Raw genomic sequence first — 19,781 nt, forward strand, 5'->3', positions numbered from 1 at the left:
AATATTTGCTATCACATGTTTTTGCATCTTCTTCTTCTTCTGCCTGACAAATGTTAGGCCACAAGGCCTGTTTACGATCTCACATAAAATTTTCACGCCATCTCTTAGCAGGGCGACCACAGATCTTGGCCATAAATTGCCTTTGGGAGTCTACTATTACTCATTCTTTGTAAATGATGTTTCCAATGAGACTGATATTGAACAATATAATCTAAACCTGGTTGAGTTTTTAGTTCCTTTAAAATTTCACAATTTCTTTTCAGATCCCATTTAGTACAGCCCGCTGTTCTTCGCATGAATCGCATTTCACAAGCCGTTATTCTGCTTTTATCTGCTTTCCTCAGTGTCCATGCTTCGCTGCCATAGCTGAGCATCGGTCGTGCCAATGTGTTGTAGAGACGTATGCAGGTGTGTTTCTGAACCAAGGATGCTTTCATCACACTATTTATAATGCCCATAGCTCTTGTGTATTTATTAATGTTCTGTGATATATTCAATTCTTCAAAAATTGAAAGATTGTAACCTAAATATGGGACACACTCACGGACAGGAGAACGCGAATTCGATTATGCGCAATGTTCAAAACATACAGAGGTGAGCCTGCCTGGAGAGAAATAAAAAATAGGTTGCAGCCGCCAAATTACTCTTCAAGGAACGACCACTCATATAAATTGAGGGAAAGAAGACAGAGGACGGACACTGGAAAGTTTTATTTTCTCAATCGTACTATCAGGGACTGGAATGCTTTACCTGCAGACTTACTAAAGGCTTTACCAACAACCAAGAATGTATTTAAAAATAGGCTTAAGGACCTTACTAATAGACGGTAATTATACACAGTATTTAAAGGGTGTAAATGATATGTTGTTATTGAAGTGTTGTATCAGTGAAGAATTATGTTGTGTCAGTGAAGTGTGTTGTATCAGTGAAGAAGTATGTCGTGTCAGTGAAGTGTGTTGTGTAAGTGAAACGTGTTCCTGTCAGTGAAGCTTTATAGTTTATAGTGGCAGTGCAAAGTATTTGAACAGTGAAATGTTTTTGAAGTGTTAGTGAAATCAGGATAGAGTCAGTGAAATGTGTCGTAGTTCCAGTGCAGTGAGTGAGTTGACAGTGAAATGAGTGTAATATTGAAAGGTACTTGTGCAGATATGAACATATCATACTCGTGGGTTTTAGTTCGAACTTAGGATTAAGATACAAATTAGATTTGCTTTAAATGTTATTTTAAGTGATCGTGCTTCATTTAATTTAGGATATTCCCTGTTATTATTATTATTATTATTATTATTATTATTATTATTATTATTATTATTATTATTATTATTATTAGTATTAATTATTAGTATTATTATTAATTGTATTTTTAATTAATAAGTTTATTATTGTCATTATTGAGTGTAATTAGTTATCACTGCCACCGGGTATATACCCATTGGAATGTGAATAAATACATACATAAATCTTTCTAATACTTTATTATCGAGACAAATTTTTCTTTCTATTGGGTATTTCCCACAGAATGCCATAATTTTTGTTTTATCTGTTGACATTTCCATATTGTATGTGGCTGCTACTTGCTGCAAATTATATATTGACCGTTAGAGGTCGTCTTCTGAAAGTGCTAATAATACCAGATCATCTCCAAAGAGAATTGAATCCAATTTAAGGTGTCTGTTAATTTATTTATGCACTAGCCGTACCCGTGCGCTCCGCTGCACCCGTTAGAAATAAATGTAAAGTAATTACATAATTAAAATAGGACGTTTGATCCAGGGAACATTCGTGTTTGATACAAGGATAAATCGTTTAATATGTTACTTAATTTAAATTGTATTAAAAAAATTAAAATGCAATCATTTTGATCCAGAGACCACTCATTTGGTCATAAAAATTAGTTTATGAAATCCAGGAAACGAATGCTATCACGTTTTCTGTGCATAAGAAGCTATTTTCATCTCACCTGTCCTCGATTCACTCAGAAGTTACTGTAATAACATTATAGCATTATGTCCATCTAGAGAAACTACACTTTCCAATGGTGAATTAATTATACAAATCGGTTAATTTAGCTTCCGATATTACTTCATACAAACACAGAAACATTATCTGTAGGGTATGTTTCATAGCTTTCGATTGTTGTTGTCCAAGGCCCCTTATAGACGAAGTAATTTGTTTTTTTATTTCATTACACCGCCTTAGATGGCGTTGTTATTGTAATTTTGAAACTCATTTATCTCATTTAATATCAGTCCTATCAACATTTTGCATGGAATAAAACTTACCGGAAATTATTAAAAAAAAAACTTTTGTTATGTAATATTTTTAATGAAAATTAATAATAAGGGAGATATTTCGATTTATTTAATTCAAGCCCCCTTATAACCCCCCTTTTAAATAAAATATTTTGAATGCCAACTAGCCTAAATTCTAAGTTACAACGAACGTAATTTATATTCCAATTTTCATACAAATCGGTTCAGCCATTATCACGTGGAAAGGTAACAAACATCCAGACAGACAGATAGACAGACAGATGACAGACAGACATAGAAACAAAAATTTCAAAAAAGCGATTTTCGGTTTCAGGGCGGTTAATTATATATGTTAGGACCAATTATTTTTGGAAAATCGAAAATTACCAGAAAAATTTCGGCTACACATTTATTATTAGTGTCCACACCTGTGGAGTAACTGTCAGCGCGTCTGGCCGCGAAATCAGGTGGCCCGGGTTCGAATCCCGGTCGGGGCAAGTTACCTGGTTGAGGTTTTTTCCGGTGTTTTCCCTCAACCCAATACGAGCAAATGCTGGGTAACTTTCGGTGTTGGACCCCGGACTCATTTCACCGGCATTATCACCTTCATATCATTGAGACGCTAAATAACCTAGATGTTGATACAGCGTCGTAAAATAACCCAATAAAAAAATTATTATTAGTATAGATAACACTCAGTAATGCCCAAGAGGCTGCTAAAACAGAAAAGTCTTAAGATTATTTATCATTATTTTAATCATTCTGTATACGTAAAAAATAATACGATGAAAGTAAAAGAGACAATAATGAACTTCACTGCTATCCTCGGACGGAACATTCAACGTTAGTCGCTGATGCCTCAGTAATATCCCGCTGTTTCAGGTGAGCTATGGAGCCGAGGGCATCGCTGCGTCTCACCTACACACCAGGCAGCACTGCTCGCTGTTCGACGTGTCGCATATGATGCAGACCGAGGTTCGAGGCCGGGACCGGCTGTCCTTCCTGGAGAGTATCACTACGGCCGACCTGATCAACATGGCCGACAACACGGCCGTGCTAACCGTGTTCACGGATCCCATCACTGGAGGTATCCTGGACGACCTGATCGTGACAAAGACCACGCTGGGGTACTACCACCTGGTGTCGAACGCGTCCAGGAGGAATCACGACCAGAAGCTCATGAAGGAGGCACAGGTACGTGATGTGGGCTCAGAGTACTTAATAATAATAATAATAATAATAATAATAATAATAATAGTGGCTTTATTTAACCTGGCAGAGTTAAGGCCGTAAGGCCTTCTCTTACACTCAAACAGGATTAAAACTTGCTTACATAGTTGAACATAAAACTGGATCAGAATTAAGTAATTACATACTGATACAATTTAGGTACACAATGAGATCAAAAGAGGTAGTTACATAAAATTTACCTCATAAAATAAAAATAAACATAGTGGAATACATATTAATGTTGTTGGAATCAAATACGAATCACACAAAAACAGAAGCCGATAATTCAATAAAAAAATGTGCACAGTAAAAATAAAAATAAACACATTAGTATACATATTAGTATCAGATTACAATTAAATAGGATTTACATAATTAAACCAGAAACCGACAATTGAATAAAATGTACACAAAAAATAGATTGATAATAAAAAACAACACAGTGGGATACATATTGGCGTTAAGTGATAAATAAACACGATTTAGATAATAAAAATAAGAAAAAAAATAAATACAGTGGAACACATTCCATTAAATATTTGCAACGCGTTAGGACTGGCAACTCATCATAAGATATTTTTCTAATTTACATTTAAAGGAAATTAAAGTTCGGCGGCCCTTGACTTCAGGCGGCAGAGAATTCCAGTGATGAGAAGTAGCAACAGTGAAAGATGAAGAATAAAGAGATGATGTGTGGAGTGGTATTTCTAGCGTGTTATCATATTGTGACCGAGTATTTAAGTTATGATACCGAGAAAGACTGTGGAATCGGACAGATAAGTAAGAGGGAGTAGATGTGTGCAAAATTCGGTATAAGAGAGAAAGGGAATGTAACTTTCTCCTCTCATTTAACCTGAGCCACAATAATTTATCGAAAGAAGGTGAAATGTGGTCGTAGTAGCGGACATTACAAATGAAACGAACACACGCATTATGAACACGTAGTTTTGACAGAGTTGCCGAAGATGTTAGAGGATTAGGCAGAGCGAGTGGTGAGAGGAGGGCGTCTGTATCCTCGCTAGACAAGGCATCCGAACCCTTGGACTAGGCGACAGACGATTGAGTAAGCTCGTCTAGAAGTAGCCATGGACACTCGCGAAAACCAAGGCACCGATTTGTGAAGGTATCAATTTGGAAAATTCAGATATTAATTACGTGGGTTTGTAGGTCTGTGACGCCCTTTTTTAAGGGTTCAACGCGTCACTTGTCATAGCGCCTAGGAACCACGGAAACTCGTAGATTGGATGAATATCTCGGCTTTGAGACGAGTCTAATAAAATATTGCCCGAACAACTCCTAGGCCAGTGATGTCAAAGCAAGCGCTTTTTTCTGACCTTGACGTCGTGCGCGGGCATTAAGCGCTAAGTATACTAGGAGGAATAAGCAGCCTGTTGGATTAAGAAAACAGTGGTCCACAAACTTCAAACGGAACGTGAAATTTTATGTCCTTATTTTTATATGGCTTCTTTCTGTTTGATATTATCTATATTGTTTTTAAAACAAAAGTATTTACACCAGTTTCTTAATATTGCAGTTGTGTTTTAAACGTTAATAACATAATAAAGAGTTAAGAAGGAATATTCACATAAATTCCATAATAACTACAACTATACTGTGCTAAGTGGATGAAACACATCATTCATAAAGAAAGTGATATCCCCCCCCCCCAAAAAAAAAGAGACTGAGAATGATATGATAAGTTGGAATTGATATTGATGGTACCTTTAGCCTTATAAAAGTAATCAATAAACTAATCAAAACAATATTACGGTACAAAGCAAAGTTACCTAGGTACTGTATCTGTTTTAAGTGTAACTAATATTACATAACAAAACTCTTATCGCATTATGCTTTTAAAGTGATATTTGTGAGCAACTTCCTATCATCAGAATATTAAATTATTTTCTCGAAACCTGCTGAAGCTATAGAGCTGACATTTTTACAACACGTGGGCACGTATCTTTTGCTTATGATGTAACAGTAGTTGCTTTGTTAATTCATTTCCTTACAAACATTTGCGATGCGAATATTTTCAAAATTTGTAATACACTATCTTCAGTAAGTTAATGCATATTTACGGTATATTAGATTTATGAAAACATTGTTTCAATACCTGGAAGGCTACTAAGTACATAGGTCTATATTTGAAAATTTCACTTTTCTATTAAAAAAAAAGTTGAGAAAATATTCCTTTTGAATAAAAAAATCAAACTTGTGAAAAATGAGCATTAAAATTAAAACTTACATTCTTATAATGCACTTGTACTTCTCAGGCAAATCTAAAAATTAACATGGATACAGTTTTAATAAGTTCTCTTCCCTTTATCTATTGAATCAGTGCTGGCCATCCCTGTATATAGCTCGACCAAGCGGCATATACCATCTCTTTCGTCTTTTTTTTTCCTTTCCCTGTAAAGCGCTCAGGCTCTCCTGAGCTCTAAAGCGTGCGCTTGCGCCTGTGTTCATTAGTTGACATGACTGTCTTAGGGTATAATGTTGGAAAAGGTAGATATCCTAACTAGAGATGAACAAGAATCGAGAAAACGAGACTCACAGCGCCCGCAAGGCCGAAAACCCGCACGACAATGTTGCATTACGTCGTGTCCTTGACGTAAACACTGGTTGTGAGTCTTACGAGACTCGATATTGATCATCTCTTGAAGTCCCGAAGTCAGCAATTGTTTATACCTGACTGTACTTTTATCTACTTTGGCAACTGTTATACACGACACCATCACAATTTTTTTGTGGATATGAAGGAAAAATTGTGACAATGTCGTGTATAGTTCCTGGAGTAGCTGAGTCGGTAGAGCATTCGTGCGCTAAGCGAAGGGTCCGGGGATCGATACCCGCCGGCCCCGGAACAATTTTTCCTTGAAATTTTTCAGAGAATTTGTTCCAGTTATATGTCTAGATGTGACCAAGTAAACTGAAGATTGTCTCACAGAAGGAATTAGATACTGAAATTGGCGTTAAAAATGTTACAGATTTCAGTAATTCACAGCATATCCACAGACTGTTTATCAGAAGCATTATATTCATACACACTTCGTAATATACAGAGGACATCCCTCCAGTTACTTTCATGGGTGCGTCTGAAGGAAGGAAAAACAATACATTCACTGTCTCTTCTATTTAGAATCATGCATACTTCTATTCCGAATTATCTGTTACCGCTCTTTCAATTTCTTACAACTCTTCGAAACCGACATCAAGCACTTCTTTCTATTCCTCATCATAGAACGTCTTTATACTCATCTTCCTATACTGTAGAAATACCTCGCCTCTGGAATTCGTTACCTAATGACGTCAGGGACTGCCGGACTGTATCACAATTCAAAATTAAATTGGAAAATTTTGTCTTAGTTAATGTTTTTTATGAAGTATAATAAGTTTTTTTAGGAATTGCTAGAAGTATTGATTTGTGTTTTTTTTTCTTCTTTTTCTTTTTTAATCTAGTTTAAAATTGCAAGCTTCCTGTTTATGTTAGTTAATTAGTTAGGATACAATTAATTATGATACTTAATCACTCATTTAAAGTTTGTGTGACTGCAACCTGTGTATATTTTTGTGTGGCTTTACTCTGTTCATAGTGTTTTTTTCTCTTTGTATTTCTTGAGTAGCTTTACTTTGTATATAGTGTATTTTTTCTGTTTATTTCTATTATTGTATTTGTATTCCTGGTGTTGTGGAAGAGAAGGCCTGATGGCCTTAACTACACCAGAATAAATAAATAAATAAATAAATAAATAAATAAATAAATAAATAAATAAATAAATAAATAAATAAATAAATAAATAAATAAATAAATAAATAAATAAATAAATAAATAAATAAATAAATAAATAAATCATATCATCCAACTGAATATGCAGCTAATCCAGGCAACACGAACGCTCAATTCCTGGACATTTCGACTTCCAGGGCAGGATCAAAATGTTGCCTGGATAAAAAGTCCATTTTTTGGACTGGACGGTTGGCAACCTTAAAGATGATAGATACGAAAGGATGCAGAATGCTAGGTTTGCAGTGAAATACCCGTTCTTGGGCAGAAAACCATGAATGAATGCTTCGTACAACAACAAAAAAGAAAAAAAGGAAAAAATGTATTCCAGTAAAATTTGTCAAAGTGATACATATGCCATTTCTTCCTATTCGTCCAAAACGGCAAGGAGTGCGTCAAATTTGAGAACTAGTGTGTGTAGATCTCTTGAAGCTGTACATTTTTTGTTTAAAGAAGTTCTTCATAGGGGCTGTAGTTCTGGAGATAGACATGGGTTTCTGTAGCACGAGCATTGCTGGTTGCAGGCTGCCTGGCGCTCGCGAGGCAAGGACGTGGAGCTGCGCTTCGTGGACCCCGACGAGCAGGCGCTGCTGGCGCTGCAGGGCCCGGCGTTCCAGCGCGTACTGCAGCCGCTCACGGACGTGGACCTGGCGCACCTCTACTTCATGGAGAGCACGCTGGCCACCGTGGCGGGTGTGCCCCGCTGCCGGGTGACGCGCTGCGGCTACACGGGCGAGGACGGCGTGGAGATCTCGCTGCCCGCGGACCAGGCCGTGCACGTGGCCGAGGCGCTGCTCGCCTCCGACGCAGCGCCCGTCAAGACGGCGGGGCTGGGCGCCAGGGACTCGCTCAGGTAGCTGCCGCTTTCGTGTGCCAGAAAATGCAGTCTAGTTACTTGGAAATACCTGGTGCTGTTCTTTTGACGTAGAACTATGTCCTTGTCCTTACCAGACATTAGGATGATGAAACTTGAGAATTGACCTTGTTCTCCTTGTTTTTCTTTCTTCTCCTTCACCTTGTCCTCCCTTCCTTCTCCTTGTCTTTCCCTTCGACGCCTTGTCTTGCCCTCTTCTCCATCCCTTTCCTTTCTTCTCCTTGTGTCACCTCTTTCTCCTTGTATTCTCCACATCTCCCTTGTCTCTCCCTCTTTCTTCTCGTATTCCCCTTGTTCTCATTGTCTTTCCCTTCTTCTCCCTATCTTTCACTTCATCTCTAGTATTTTCATTGTTCTTCTTGTACTCCCACTATTCTCATTGTCTTTCCATTCTTCTCTCTGCCTTCCATTTCTTCTCCTTGTATTACCCTTGTTCTCCTTGTATTCCCCTTGTTCTCTTTCCCTGATATTCCCCTTTACTCTCCTTGCCTTCCTCTTGCTTTACTTGTATTCCCCTTGTTCTCCTTCTATTTCCCTTGTTCCCCTTGTATTCCCCTTGTTCTCATTGTCTTTCCCTTCTTCTCCCTATCTTCCACTTCTTCTCCTTGTATTCCCCTTGTTCTCCTTGTATTCCCCTTGCTCTCTTTCCCTAATATTCCCCTTTACTCTCCTTGCCTTCCCCTTGTTATCCTTGTATTCCCCTTGTTCTCCTTGTATTCCCCTTGTTCTCTTTCCCTAATATTCCCCTTTACTCTCCTTCCTTCCTCTTGCTATGCTTGTATCCCCTTGTTCTCCTTGTATTCCCCTTGTTCTCCTTGTATTCCCCTTGTTCTCTTTCCCTAATATTCCCCTTCACTCTCCTTCCTTCCTCTTGCTATACTTGTATTCCCCTTGTTCTCCTTGTATTCGCCTTGTTCTCCTTGTATTCCCCTTGTTCTCTTTCCCTAATATTCCCCTTTACTCTCCTTCCTTCCTCTTGCTATGCTTGTATCCCCTTGTTCTCCTTGTATTCCCCTTGTTCTCCTTGTATTCCCCTTGTTCTCCTTGTATTTCCATTGTTCTCCTTCCCTAATAGTCCCGTTTACTCTCCTTGCCTTCTTCTTCTACGTCTGTTTCCCTTCTTTTCGTTGTCTTCTTCTTATCTCCTCGTATATTACTTATCGTCCCCTAGTTCTCTTTGTCTTCCTCTTCTCCTTCCTTCCTCTTATTATCTTTGTTCCCTTTGGTCTCCTTTTGTTCCACTTGTATCCGATGTATTTTTCTCCTTTCTTCTCAGCGTGTTTCCCTTGTTTCCATTGTCTTTCCCTTATTCGCGTTATCTTCCCTTGGTTCATATACTCCCCGTGTTTTCTTTCTCTTCCCTTAGCTGCACTTGTATTACTCTTGTTTTCGTATTATTCTTTTCCTTTGTTCTCCTTCTATTCCCCTTGATGCTCTTGTATCTCTCTTCTTCTCATTTTTTCCCTTGTCCTCCTTTTCTTTCTCTCATTTCCCTTATATTTTTCTTGTTCTCCTTATATTCTCCTTGTTCTGCATATGTTTTCTTTGTTCTCCTTTCCCATTTGTTGTCCTTGTAATCACTTTGTTCTCCTTGTATTCCCCTTGTTCTCCTTGTCTTCCACTTGTTCTCCTTATCTTTCCCTTGCTCTCCTTGTAAGACTGTTTCCCTTGTTCCTATTGTATTACCCTTCACCTCCTTATGTTCTTCTTGGCCTTCTTTTTTCCTCTTATTTTCCTAGTCTTCCCCTTATTTTCGTAGTCTTCCCCTTGTTCTCCTTGTATTCTCTTGTGCTTCCTGTATTCTCCTTGTATACATAAAAATACGCAGTATAGTAAAGCAATGGAGGTGTCAAATTTTTTTCTTACAATATGTATCAAAAGGTATAGTGTTATGTGTTTGTCTTCATTTGTCTTAGTAATAAATGAATTAGTTGTCTGATGCATGCATGGATGGATGGATGGATGGATGGATGGATGGATGGATGGATGGATGGATGTAGAAAAGTATGGTATGTGATAAGTACTTTTTAAAGACAATGTAAGTGGGATGAACTCCATTATTCTGCAAACAATCTCTCCACGTCGCCTGAGAGAACACATTGTCTTTCTCAGCATTAGCACTGGACTTTGTAGGATAGTAGTCCTGAACTCTTTAGTGGTGTGAGGACAAGTCACACGGACATCATGTTTGAAATATTCCCATAAGAAGTAGTGACATGGCGATAAATCTGGCGAGTATGGAGAGCAGTCCGTATCAACATTTATCGAGATGACACGTCCTGGACCAATTACTCCAACTTTTTACGCTGAGATTTGTCTTGTGTGAGATGTATTACTATTAGTATTTATTTATTTAACCTGGTAGAGATAAGGCCATTACGCCTTCTCTGCCCCTCTACCAGGGGATTACAACTACAATATGAACAATAAAATTACAATTAACATTAAATTTACAATTACAATTACAATAAAAATTAAAGTACGACAAGATGTCGCGTCATTTTGTTGAAACCATACATACAGTCTTACTAATAAACCATGTATAGTTTTTATACGAGACTTATGTAGATTTGAGACAGAAAACTTTACTAATAAACAATGCATAAGGAATGGATGTCTAAACAGGCTGTAACTATAGTAGTAGTAGTTATATACATGAAACCCCTTGTTTAAGCGTTGTATATAGAGAAAAAAATGGCCGCCCCTCTAACAGCTGTTCGTATCGACTGTCATTTTATGATGATGGTGATGATGATTTTATGATGATGGTTGCCTTGTAACCACAGAAGAACAAACCAAAGAGCACAGAATAATTAGAATTATACTGCTGTAGCTTGTACTCTTTGACCATAATATAGTGTGGTAATCGATTAGAGCCAGTTGTACTATCGATACTTAACACGCCACACTAGAGCGCTCTACCGGATACAATAGAGAACCTCAGTTATTCTATTACCTTTCGTAACGAAGTAATGACGAAACTATGACGTAGCTGTGTAACAGTTATACTTTTATACACGACGTATGTAGTGATTATTAGTAAGGAATTTACACACGACGTATAAACGAGCTACTTATTGTATAAGACAGTTAAACGTCTGTATATACTGTAGAGTTTTTATTAGTAAGACCGTAAGTGTATAACGTTGTGGGGTCGGAGAAGTTCTGGCAAAAGAATTCGTTGAGCAAGGCCACATAACGCTCGACAGTTCCGTAAATGGATGTCCGTTGTTGCCTTGAAAATGGTGTGGTCCAAAAGTGCCAAATGAACTGACGTTACACCATACTCTGACCTTCTGGTTATTCAAAGATAACTGGAATTACATTTCCTGTTATTGTGATAACAGTTTTCAATTTTATTCTAAGCTACAATATCCTCTTTCTCTACTAACGTACTATGTATCTGATCACAGGTTAGAGGCTGGAATGTGTTTATACGGCAACGACATCGACCACACTACGACTCCCGTGGAAGCGGGACTCTCCTGGGTGGTTGCTAAGCGACGAAGAACAACTGCCGACTTTCCAGGCGCGTCTGTGATAATAGATCAGCTGAGAAACGGACCTGGTCGAAAACGAGTAGGACTGCGGTCCAAGGGACCTTCGGCCAGGTCCGGTGCCGCGGTACACGCCATGACTGACACCACCGACGAAGACATCGTCGGGTACGTGACCAGCGGCTGTCCGTCGCCGTCCCTAGGAGGCAACATCGCCATGGGTTACGTGAGAAGTGAGCTGGCCAAGGTCGGCACCAAAGTGTTGCTCAAAGTGCGGGACAAGAGAGTGGAGGCCACGGTTTGCAAACTACCTTTCGTTCCGTCCAAGTATTACGTGAGAGAAAACAAATGAGTGCAGTAGTTTGTGGTACTGTAGATTCATTTCTTATACTCGTCACTTTACGTCGTTGAAATTTTCCACCACCATCATTTTGTAAAATTCTAGCCTAGTGGCTTCAAAGGATTTTGAAAGAATATATTTTTAAAATTTTTATCTAAATCTCTTCCCCCAAAATCTTTTATTTTTGGGAGTGATAGAGACTTAACAGTTCATTCACTCTTTATGCCCATCAAATTTTAATGTTAGTCATGTTCCATTATACGTTGCAAGATGTACACAGGTACAGAATTCTTATCAATAAAATTCCCTTCATCATAAATTAGGATTTAGGTCCGAAAACTATATTAGTACTTTTCTTCCATCATAATTTACAGGATTGACGTCCAAAATCTTATTAATAATAGAATTTCTTTTCCATAATAACTTATAAAATTTAGGTTCAAATCCTTATGTCCTACTCATAAAATTCCCTTCCATCATATCTTATAGAATTGAGATCCAAATTCTTATTAATAAAATTCCTTACATCATATTTTACAACATTTAGATCATGAAAACCTTATTAACAAAGTTATCTTCCATCAAAACTTTATTAGTAATACAATTTCCTTTCCATTATAACTTATAACATTTCGGTTCAAATCCTTAGGTCCTACTCATAAAATTCCCTTCCATAATATCTTATAGAACTGAGATCCAAATTCTTATTAATAAAATTCCTTACATCATATTTTACAACATTTAGGTCATGAAAACCTTATTACAAAGTTGTCTTCCATCAGACCTTACAGGATTGAGGCCCAAAACCTTATTAATAATACAATTTTCTATCCATTATAACTTATAACATTTAGGTTCAAATCCTTAGGTCCTACTCATAAAATTCCCTTTCGTCATATCTTATAGAACTGAGATCCAAATTCTTATCAATAAAATTCCCTTCCATCATAAATTAAGATTCAGGTCCGAAAATCATATTAATAATTTTCTTCCATCATAATTCTCAGGATTGATGTTCAAAATAATACAATTCAGGTTCAAGTCCTTAGGGCGTACTCATAAAATTCCCTTCCATTATACCTTATAGAACTGAGATCCAAATTCTTATCAATAAAATTCCCTTCCATCATAAATTAAGATTTAGATTCGAAAACCATATTAATAGTTTTCTTTCATCATAATTTACAGGATTGACGTCCAAAACCTTATTAATAATACAATTTTGGTTCAAATCCTAAGGCCGTACTCATAAAATTACCTTCCATCATATCTTATAGAATTGAGATCCAAATTCTTATTAATGAAATTCCTTACATCATATATTACAATATTTACGTCATGAAAACCTTATTAACAAAGTTCTCTTCCATCAAAACTTAAAGGACTGAGGCCCAAAATCTTATTAATAATAAAATTTCCTTTCCATTATACTTTATAACATTTAGGTTCAAATTCTTATCAATAAAATTCCGTTCCATCGTAAATTAAGATTTAGGTCCGAAAACCATATTAATAGTTTTCTTTCATCATAATTTACAGGATTGACGTCCAAAACCTTATTAATAATACAATTTAGGTCAAATCCTTAGGGTGTACTCATAAAATTACCTTCCATCATATCTTATAGAAATGAGATCCAAATTCTTATTAATAAAATTCCTTACATCATATTTTACAATATTTAGGTCATGAAAACCTTATTAACAAAGTTCTCTTCTATCAAAACTTACAGGACTGAGGCCCAAAACCTTATTAATAATAAAATTTCCTTTCCATTATACTTTATAACATTTAGGTTCAAATTCTTATCAATAAAATTCCCTTCCATCATAAATTAAGATTTATGTCCGAAAACCATATTAATAGTTTTCTTTCATCATAATTTACAGGATTGACGTCCAAAACCTTATTAATAATACAATTTAGGTACAAATCCTTAGGGCATACTCATAAACTTACCTTCCATCATATCTTATAGAATCGAGATCCAAATTCTTATTAATAAAATTCCTTACATCATATTTTACAATATTTAGGTCATGAAAACCTTATTAACAAAACTTACAGGACTGAGACCCAAAACCTTATTAATAATATTTCCTTTCCATTATAACATTTAGGTTCAAATTCTTATCAATAAAATTCCCTTACATCATAAATTAAGATTTATGTCCGAAAACCATATTAATAGTTTTCTTCCATCATAATTTACAGGATTGACGTCCAAAACCTTATTAATAATACAATTTAGGTTCAAATCCTTAGGGCGTACTCATAAAATTACCTTCCATCATATCTTATAGAATTGACATCCAAATTCTTACTAATAAAATTCCTTACATCATATTGTACAATATTTAGGTCATGAAAACCTTATTAACAAAACTTACAGGACTGAGGCCCAAAACCTTATTAATAATACAATTTCCTTTCCATTATAATTTATAACATTTAGGTTCAAATTCTTATCAATAAAATTCCCTTCCATCATAAATTAATATTTAGGTCCGAAAACCATATTAATAGTTCTCTTCCATCATAATTTGCAGGATTGACGTCCAAAACATTATTAATAATACAATTTAGGCTCAAATCCTTAGGGCGTTCTCATAAAATTACCTTCCATTATATCTTATGGAATTGAGATACAAATTCTTATTAATAAAATTCCTTACAACATATTTTACAATATTTAGGTAATGAAAACCTTATTAACAAAGTTCTTTTCCATCAAAACTTACAGGACTGAGGTCCAAAACCTTTTAATAATACAATTTCCTTTCCATTATACTTTATAACATTTAGGTTCAAATTCTTATCAATAAAATTTCCTTGCATCATAAATTAAGATTTATGTCCGAAAACCATATTAATAGTTTTCTTCCATCATAATTTACAGAATTCACGTCCAAAACCTTATTAATAATACAATTTAGGCTCAAATCCTTAGGGCGTACTGATAAAATTACTTTCCATCATATCTCATAGAATTGAGATCCAAATTCTTATAAATAAAATTCCTTACATCATATTTTACAATATTTAGGTCATGAAAACCTTATTAATAAAGTTCTCTTCCATCAAAACTTACAGGACTGAGGCCCAAAACCTTATTAATAATATTTCCTTTCCATTATAATTTGTAACATTTAGGTTCAAATCCTTATTAATAACATTCCCTTATATCATAACTTACAAGATTTAGGTCAGAAAACCTTACTAACAAAATTCTCTTCCACCATAACTTACAGGATTGAGGTCCAAAACCTTGTTAATAAAAGATCCTCGCATTATACATTTTTAAAGATATAATCCAAACCTCTTTTCAATAAAATTTACTTTCATCGTATCTTATAAGATTTAAATCCAAAATCCTTACCATTAAGATTGCTTTCCATCACAAATAATTTCAGGATGTAAGTGTAAAACGCATCAATAAAATACACTTTCATTATATGTTACAAGATTTAGGTCCAAAAGCATTACTAATAAAATGTTTTTCCGTTACAACTTACAAGATTTATGGTGAAGAATGGATAGAACGGAGAAAAATTCTCTTCGGAACCGGGACTCGAACCCTGGTTTTCAGCTCTACATACTGACGCTTTGTCCACTAAGCCACACCGGATTCCAGTTCCGATACCGGATTGAATCCTTCTCATTTTAACTTCTACCTTCTCCGTTTCCCTTACGTAGCTTACCCTCATGTATTGTGCCACAGAATATGCATCTCTGTACATAGTGTGTTGGACATTGTGCCACTGTTACATATTCTTATTCCTTATTGTTAGCAGCTGTTTTCGACATTTTGTTTTAGTCACTGAAAATGCAGTACACATTAAATCAACGGCTCTTCCTTGTGAAGCAATACTGGATTACGAATTCAACTACAGCTACTCAAAGGGCATACCAGAGAGAATTTGGTGTTCGTAATCCATGCAAAGAAACACAATACTGGGACTGGTAAATAAAATTGGAAACAACTGGATCTCTAAAAGAATAACAATTTTGATGACAATAAATATTGTAACTTTTTATTCTACTTTTAACAACAATGTGACTTTTATTCTTAATAATTCACCCTACAACAATACTCAACACAGCAATACAATAGTCGTTATTGCACTCCACACGACAATGACAATACACGCGTTTTGTTGAGAGGAACAACAATGTACTCCTAATTTCAATTAATGTTCACAAAGCACTATGTGCAGAACAAAATTTCCAGTTCTTAGTTCACTGTTCGCTTGCCTTGGCTAGTTATTCTAGCTCACTGTTCAAGTTCACTGCACATCGAACTCAGGTCTTCCGGACGCGCCGCACTCGCCTGGATGCTGCCTTAGTTACGGATTCACACAAGTTCACTGCACGTCGAACCCGAGTCCTCCGGATACGTCGCACGCGCCTGGATACTGCCACAGCCACAGACTCACCCAAGTTCACTGCACGTCGAACTCAGATCCTCTGGACACGTCACGCTCGCCTGACAACTGCCACAGTTACGGACTCACCCAAGTTCACTGCACGTCGAACTCAGGTCCTCTGGACACGTCGCGCTCGCCTGAGACAAGACTTGAAGGCTGACTGAAGACTAACCTCCTCCTCCGAAGACTGCTCGCGATTTTATTACTAAACCGTAACATCTGGAATCTTCGATTCGCGTGGCTTTCCGAACCTTCGAGAGGGATACGCTTCTAGATGTTCCCCCTGCTCTCTCTGCTCCACACCATCACCATAATCTTCTTTCCCCTCGTTCCGTGCCGCGCTACAGTGCCTACCGAAGCTCGAGTTTCCGTTTCCCCCGCGCCTTCCCTCTCGCTAGATGCGTGCGCAACTCCCAGACGCTACCAGAATCTTCTAACATGGCGCCACAATATACAGAATAAAGAATAAACATCTGCGCATCTCGTGACAGGGAATCAAAACTCCTGCTTAATTTGACGTTAAGAACTGGTCATTAAGTGAATTTCCAGCCGAATAAATAAAGAATTTTCAACATTGGCTATAGAGGTTAGTAATCTCCCGGAGATACTCTATAAAGGGTCGTTCAAAAAGCGCGCCGGTTTTCAATCGCTTGGTATTTTTTTTGGTTGTCGGTTATCGACATTGTTTTATTTCACTTGAGGGAGTCCGGTGCTTCAGACCTAAACAAGTGAGCTTGTCTCGCAGTGGCGCGCACATGCGTGTATATGACTTGGGAGATTAAACTTCCAGTTGCCAGTTGAGAACTCGTTCTCACGAAATAAAATAGCACTTGAGTGGAACTCTTCTGGGTCGAGGCCGAACCGGTTAAGAGTTCTGACTTCAAAGGAGTGAGCTACGTCTCCTTTACCCCCCCCCCAAAATGGGGCGGCCGGGTAGCTCAGTTGGTAATTGAGTTGACATAATTAATTAAGTTGATATGTAATTAATTAAGATGATATGTAATTTAGTTGATATGTAAATAAATTAAGGTGATATGTAATTAATTAAGATGATATGTAATTAAGTTGGTATGTAATTAATTAAGGTGATATGTAATTATTTAAATTGGTAATATTGGGTGAAATAGAAGTACTTATAAGTTAGATTTACTTTTGCTTATCGTAGGCGTTATTATAGAATAGTTTTTATTTATAGTCCTAGGTTTATTGCATCTACTATTTATAGATTTACGTTTATTTTATTATATTTCATGTAATTGTAATTATTGTATATTATATATCACTGCCACTGAGTGTATATTCAATTGTAGTGTTAATACATACATACATACATACATACATACATACATACATACATACATACATACATACATACATACATAATACATACATACATACATACATACATACATACATACATACATACATACATACATACATACATACATACATACATACATATCCATAAACATTCCGATTGTTGCTTCAATCTGAATTTCTCGCATTTCGTCATTGTGTGTCTAGCCATGGAGCAGTTTACTATCGCGCAACGTGTGGTTCGTGACAGTGTGACTGTTAGTCCAATGAAATCTGTTCTTCTCCGTTCCCAAGAATTAGGCATAGGATGTTCTTCAGTACGACGAATTCCCCGATATGATATCCATTACCACCAGTCGCTCTGCCCGCGAAACAATTGAGTTGCTGCATGAGCGATTCCCGGATCACCTATCTCGCGTAATGGTGATCACTAGACGGCGGGCTTAGGATACCTTCACGGCGGCAATAGGTCGATGCACAACGGAGCTTAGACATGTGACGTTACTCTCGTAGATATTGTCGGACCATCGGATCTGTGCTCTTGTAAGACATGCGAACTGAACCCTAATTCCTTCTCAGCCTCGGTAATTCATTTGTCTCCCTGCATTCCTATCTCTCTCTCCTTTTCTCTCCCCCACTACTCACAATTTTGAGCCTTCTTGCGGGACAGTTTATTTGCACTTGCAGTCCAGTGTTGTCAACTCAACATGAATACTGTAGCACGGAGTGGCGAAAGAAATATTTTTAAGCAAGTACGTAATAGCATTTTGCGATGAAGAGAAACGAACAGGTCATTATCTGTTTCCTATAAATCAGGCAACGAAAAGAGCAACTGATATCACAGATTAGGCTTATTTTATTTCAATTGATTACGTATTAAAATTACGTACTTAACTAATACTAATAATACAACTTTTTTATGTAATTTATATAGGCAGGTCAGAGCGCTTAATATAGAAAATCAGGAGAGAGGGAGTCTGTGCAGGAGATGAAAAGCTAGAGTCACCAGGGAAGAACAGACCAAGGGAACCTTTAATTCTTGTAGGTGATATGAACCTATGTATTTTAAGAAGAAAGATACAAGAATTTTATACCGTGCAGAAAGAAGTTCCGACATTGAAGAAATTATTGAAGGTTGTGAGAGAAGCAATAATTTCCAAGGTTGGAGAGAAACATTACGGAAAGTGATTCGAGACATGGGGTTTAGATTTAAAAATGTAAAAATACCAGATGTATTTTGATTGGAAGAAATGATAAGGTATGTATTCATGTACTTTATTTTCAATCATAACCAGACTGTACTACCTTTGTTTATGTCCGCAGTGTGTGCCCAGTACCGAGTGTGTAAAAGCTATAGTCAATGCTTGCGTACATTGATTGCTGAAGTATCCCGGTTCTAGCCTCTAATGATCACCAGTGGCCACTAAGGTCATGTGAATCCTCTAGATTCAAAGCCCTCTAAAGACCATTTTGTTCAGAACTGAGTTAAGCTCACAAACTGCTTGCTAAGAATGAATACTAATTTACATAGCACTCAATTTAAAGCAGAAGGTTCATTAAAAGTCACTGTTAGGTTAAAAATTCTCTGTATTTGCCACTAGTTATTATCGAAATCTCTTAATTTGTGAAAGTGAATATAGGGGATTTTGAACCTTTAGGATTCATGTGATTTAATATCATGCGATTTTTTTTTTGTATGGGATAATCTCAAATCATTGGTGTATGTCAATAAACCCCGAGACATCGGCGAGTTAAAAGAGGAAATTCGACGAGTTGTCGGCGAAATCCAAGTGAAAATTTGTCAGGCAGTCTTCGCGAATTTCACGGACGGAATCCTTGCATGCCAGCGGAGTAAAGGAGGTAATATGCCCGACATCATTTTCCACACATGAAATGGAAAGGTGAGGTGAACATGTTTATGTCCTAGTTTAAAGTAGTTTAAAAAAATTAAGTTCATAATTTGATATATCAAAACCGGCGCACTTTTTGAACGACCCTTTATTTGAGGTATAACAAATTGTGGCCAGCATCATTCGTTTTGAAATAAATAAATAGATAGA

General features: G+C 36.7%; 1 protein-coding gene across 3 annotated transcripts in view; it reads left to right on the forward strand.

The window, feature by feature from the left end:
* The window catches only part of LOC138695089 (aminomethyltransferase, mitochondrial), a 91,309-nt gene extending 75,277 nt beyond the window's left edge, over positions 1-16,032 (forward strand). For all 3 annotated transcript variants that reach the window (XM_069819478.1, XM_069819477.1, XM_069819479.1), the window contains exons 4-6: positions 3,135-3,446; positions 7,791-8,119; positions 11,554-16,032. In XM_069819478.1, the coding sequence (XP_069675579.1) occupies positions 3,135-3,446; positions 7,791-8,119; positions 11,554-11,989 (1,077 nt within the window). In that variant the 3' untranslated portion in view covers positions 11,990-16,032. The remainder of the gene's footprint in view (positions 1-3,134; positions 3,447-7,790; positions 8,120-11,553) is intronic.
* Positions 16,033-19,781: the final 3,749 nt, after the last annotated feature.

Source organism: Periplaneta americana, chromosome 2 (assembly GCF_040183065.1).
Source record: "Periplaneta americana isolate PAMFEO1 chromosome 2, P.americana_PAMFEO1_priV1, whole genome shotgun sequence".
Taxonomy (NCBI): Eukaryota; Metazoa; Arthropoda; class Insecta; order Blattodea; family Blattidae; genus Periplaneta; species Periplaneta americana.